Source organism: Corvus kubaryi, unplaced genomic scaffold (assembly GCF_017639235.1).
Source record: "Corvus kubaryi isolate FWS band 111438036 unplaced genomic scaffold, C.kubaryi_AGA036_p1.0 37353, whole genome shotgun sequence".
Lineage (NCBI taxonomy): Eukaryota > Metazoa > Chordata > Aves > Passeriformes > Corvidae > Corvus > Corvus kubaryi.
The window spans coordinates 2,446,647-2,451,412 of record NW_024581115.1 but is presented as its reverse complement, the minus strand read 5'-3'; the positions used below and the strand labels follow the sequence as shown (position 1 = coordinate 2,451,412).

Sequence of the window (4,766 nt, the reverse complement as noted above, 5' to 3'; positions counted from 1 at the left end):
CGCAGCGCCTTCTCCCGCTCGTACTGCGTGAGCAGCTGCTCGTTGTCGTCCCGCAGCAGCTCCAGCTCCACGCTGGTCTCCTGGCTGTGCGCGCACACCGAGTCCAGGTTCTCCAGCACGGCCACCACCAGCGGCATCAGCTCGGCCACCACCTCCTCGTCGTAGCGCCCGATGAGCCGCTCGAACTCGCGGTAGATGGAGCCCGCCAGCCCCGACACCCGCTCCGACATCATGGCGGGGCCGGGCCCGCCGGGGTCCTCCTGGTACACCACGCCGTCCGCCAGCTCCATGGCGGCGGCGGGGGGGTGTGCGGGGCCTGGCGGGGCCCGGCGGGTCCTGCTCGGAGCGGCTCCTGCGGCGGCGGCGGAGCCTCGACGGGGCCGGGCGGGGAGCGGCGCGCGCCTCTGACCTCACCCGCCGCGCCGGGCGGGGCCTGCCGGGACGGGGCGCTGGGCGGGGCCACGGCCGTGAGGTCAGCGCGGGGGCGGGGTCTGCGCGGTGATGTCATCGGGAGGCGGGGTGTGACGTCACGGGGTGGCTGCGGGCGCAGGCGGCGCCGGGGGCACGGGGAGGGCTGGGCTGGGCTGTGGGAGGCGTGCCAGGGGTCACAGAATCACCGAATCGTCACGGGTGGAAGAGACCTTTAAAAGGGCAGCAAGGCTGGGGAAGGGTCTGGAGCACAATTCCTGTGAGGAGCGGCTGAGGGAGCTGGGGGGGCTCAGCCTGGAGAACAGAAGGCTCAGGGGAGACCTTATCCCTCTCTCCAACTCCCTGACAGGAGGGTGCAGCCAGGTGAGGATCAGTCTCTGCTCCCAGGGAACAAGGGACAGGACACAAGTACACAGCCCTCGTGCGGCAGGGAAGGTTCAGGTTGGACATTAGGAAGAAACTCTTCACAGAATGAGTGATTGAACATTGGAATCATCTGCCCAGGGAGGTGTCATTGTCCCTGGAGGTGTTTAAGAAAAGACTGGATGTGGCAGTCAGTGCCATGCTCTGGTTGACGAGGTGGTGTTGGGTCATAGGTTGGACTGGATGATCTCAAAGGTCTTTTCCAACCTAGTTCATCCTGTGGTTCTGTCAGCCAGTCTGACCATGCACCTGGCACTGCCACTGCAGCCCCTAAACCGCTAAACCACATCACCCAGTGTGTGATCCCACCAACCCTCTGGGCAACCCCTTCCAACCCCTGACCACACCAACAGTAAAAATAAATTTTTCTAATATTGAATCTGAATCTCCCCTATCTCAGCCTAAGGCCATTTTCTTTCTGCAGGCAAGGCAGAAGAGTCACATCCCCACCTCACAACACGCTCCTGTCAGTAGTTCTAGAGAGCTGTGAGGTCACCCCTGAGCCTCCTCTTTTTGAGACTAAACAAACCCAGCCTCGTAAGACATGTTTTCTAGTCCCTTTACAAGCCTTGTTCCCCTTCTCTGGACACGCTCCGGCCCCTCAATGTCCTTTTTAAAGTGAGGGGCCCAAAACTGAACGCAGCAGTGTCAGGAATGGCAGGATGATCACTTCCCTGGTGCTGTTGCCCACACTATTCCTGATACAGGCCAAGATATTCCAGGTCACCAGAGTGAACACTGAAGCCCTGGCACTGTGGGTGGAGGCTCTGGGGGCTCCTGACAGCAGGAGTAAGTTTAGTCCCTTTAGTCCCTTAGTGTGGGAGCAGGACAGGGAGCTCCAGTTGGGTTGTGGGGTGGGGGTGCCCCTTGGGCAGCTCCCTCTGTGCATGGCAGATGTGAGGCAATGCAGTCTGACAGCTCCCAGGGTATCTGTTTATCACACCCACGGAGGCACAAATAGACCCAGTGATTCACTGAGGGATGACTGGAGGAGTTAGGATTTTAGCTCCTGGATTCTGGGACTCCGCAGCTCCCAAACTGTGCCTGGGACTCTGTGTTGACTTGTGTCTGGCAGCAAAAAGGCCTTTCCTTTCTAATAAGGTCTCCAGATAATACCAGAAATCCTGTTTTCTTAAGCACTAATACAGCTTAGAAGGCATCTTGCACTTGCCGAGAGAGACTGATTTTCCTAGGATTCGGAACAGGGAGTTCCATTCTGGATCATGTGTTCTGTCATGGGAATAATGGGAGCTGTTACAGACATTTAGGGTAAACTTGAAAATACCTACTGAGACTGAAAATTTTCTGAGTTGCTTCATATCCCTCATTTTTATAATGGAGTTATTTAGGTTGGAAAAACCCTTGAAGACCATCAAGTCCATCCATTAACCCAGCACTGCCAAGGCCGCCACTAAACCGTGTCCCCAGGTGCCACATGTGCAGATTTTTCAGATGCCTCCAGGGATGGTAACTTCATCATTGCCCTGGGCAGCCTCTGCCAGGGCTTGACAGTGCTTTCAGTGAAGCAATTTTTCCTAATATCCTCTCTAAACCTCCTCTGGTGCAATTTCTATCATTCAACTCGAACTTGGGGAAATCAGTATTTTTCATTATGTAATATCACATGTACAGCTGAGTAACTCGGTGGCCCAGCAGCAGTCCAGGAACAAAGAAATGAGTGCTTAAGAAAAAGCAGAAAGCTTCAGAAGGGGTGGAATTTTAACTGTGGTGATTGCATTCAGCTCCACTGGAGAGCAGCAGAGCCTTGCACTTAATTTTCTCTCATTTGGACTGGTTCTAAGGCAGGAACTGTGCTTTAAATGCATGTGCTGCCTTGTCTCTTCATGTACTGAGCCAGTGAGTCTGCGTGGGAATGACAAAGAAGAAAATACTCCAGCCCTGTATATTTGATTTATTGTGAGTCCTGTTTACACATCATTATCCTCCCAAACTAATATTTAACATGGTGTGGCCAGGGCACAGGCTGTTGAAGTACAAATTTATTTATAAACATTGCAAAAGAAAAGCTGTTTGCCTTTTAATTATGACCCAAAAATGACATAATTCCAGCTAAAAACTAATTTTTAAAAGACACGGCGTGTACCCTTATACATCTCTTCAAATGAAATTTTCATTTAAATTATTGGAAATGATTGCTATGAAGGGATTATTCTTTCCCTGTTTCTCTTTAGCAGTTGTACACTATCCTGGTTTGAAAGACGGGTGCCAAAGAAGGCGGAAACCTGCCTTGGAATGGAAAATGGGACCCCCTTCCCTCTAAATTAATAGAACTGAAATTAGCGGGCTTTCAGGCAAAGACCTGGGAAAAGGAATAGCAGTTCTTTACATGTATATCTATGTGTATGTGTGTATAACAAGGCAAACAAACAGCAGCAACGCCAGCACCAACCACCAGAAGCAGAAACCCGGCAGCAGCCTCTCCCGGCCGCAGCACCTTCCCCGCGCTGCAGCTCCGCTCGCGGCCGCCAGGGGCGCTGCTGGCTCCCGGCCGGGCAGGGCGGGTGCGGCGATTCCCCGCGCCTGCAGGGGGCGCTGTGCCGCCAGCTCGGCCGCCTCTCCACACGGCGATGGCGGCTGGACGGCAGGAGAGAGAGAGAGAAAAGGAGCTTCCTTTGCAAACCCCCGGGGCAGCTGTCCCTGTGCCCCTCCGGATGGCGGAATGAGCTGTAGCAGGAAACCTCGGAGAAGTGGTTGAAATGGCGGAGGTGGGCACACCAGGGGTAGCAAACAAATACAGCAGAAACTCCGCAGCCCTAGCAGAAAGCCACGGGGTGTCCGGGCATCGGGTTAAAAGGTAGCAGGAATCCCTGAGGCAGCGGCAGAGCAAGCGGGGCTGGGCAGGGAATCGCTCCCCTGGGAAGCTCACCAGCGACGTCTGGTCTTGGGGTCAGGCTGTGCAGAGGGGGCGGCCCTGGCAGGGGACAGCGTGCTCCCAGCGCAGCAGGCACTGGCTCTGGGCTCCCGGGCAAGCAAAGGAGCAGAGGAGTGAGCCAGCAAGGCCCAGTCACAGGGCCGAAGGGAAAGGAATAAAGAAGAAATGGGCAAAATCCACACAGCAACAGTACCTCTATTCAAAGGCGCCGCGCGGCGTGGCCGCTGTGACGGAATCGCCCCACTGGAGGGAGGGAACCATTCCTCGCCCAGAGCTCTTGCAGCACATCCCAGGCTGGCTCTCACCCTTTGCGATACACTCGGAGCTGGGGAAGGGGGGGGCAGCGACCACCCCGGACACATAACAAAAATAAAACCAAAAATGGATATGGGATAAAAAACCATCCCCAAGACATACACTGAGAAAAACTGCAACTCCTCCATGTTTTGCCTGCTGTCTGCCACAGATTAGAGCCTTTCCCTGAAGCAGGAGTGCTGAGGGAATCTGTGTGTCTGGACTTCTCTCTCCCTTTAGGTCGTACATAGCTCCCCATTCACCTCAGTGTTTTGTGTTGTGGAAGGCACTGAGAGCCTTTGGGGTAGGGGGTTATTCGTGGATGTTTTTTTCTTTTCTGAGCCTGAACAGACCTTGCAGGAAGGCTGGGAACAGCTCCAGTGGGAAGGTACCTCCGTGCTGCTCCTGGGACAAGGCTGGCAGGACATATCTCCTTGCCATGGATTTTTAACCTGGACCTCACCACGTTCATGCATAACTCTCTATGATGTGAGGACAGCTCTGAAGATCCCAGATTGTTGTGAGGATAAAAGTGCCAATCCCCTTGAATCTTCCAGAGATCCTGTTCTCTGTGCAGGGTTTGCAGTCACTGCCACCCTACTTGGCAAAATGCACAAACACATCAGCTCAAAGTTGTGAGATGGCAGAAATGGGTCAAGGTGTCTGCTGGCAGCCTGTGGCAAAGGTGGCTCTGAGGATATGCTATTTTTATCCTGTTTCTGTCAGC

The 4,766-nt window shown here is 54.4% G+C and overlaps 1 protein-coding gene across 1 annotated transcript in view; it reads right to left on the bottom strand.

Annotated features, from left to right (window-relative positions):
• The window catches only part of SPAG9 (sperm associated antigen 9), a 62,184-nt gene extending 61,817 nt beyond the window's left edge, over positions 1-367 (bottom strand). Inside the window, exon 1 of the mRNA XM_042032397.1 lies at positions 1-367. This exon is cut by the window's left edge and continues 2 nt beyond it. Coding sequence (XP_041888331.1) covers positions 1-290 — 290 coding nt within the window. The 5' untranslated portion in view covers positions 291-367.
• Positions 368-4,766: the final 4,399 nt, after the last annotated feature.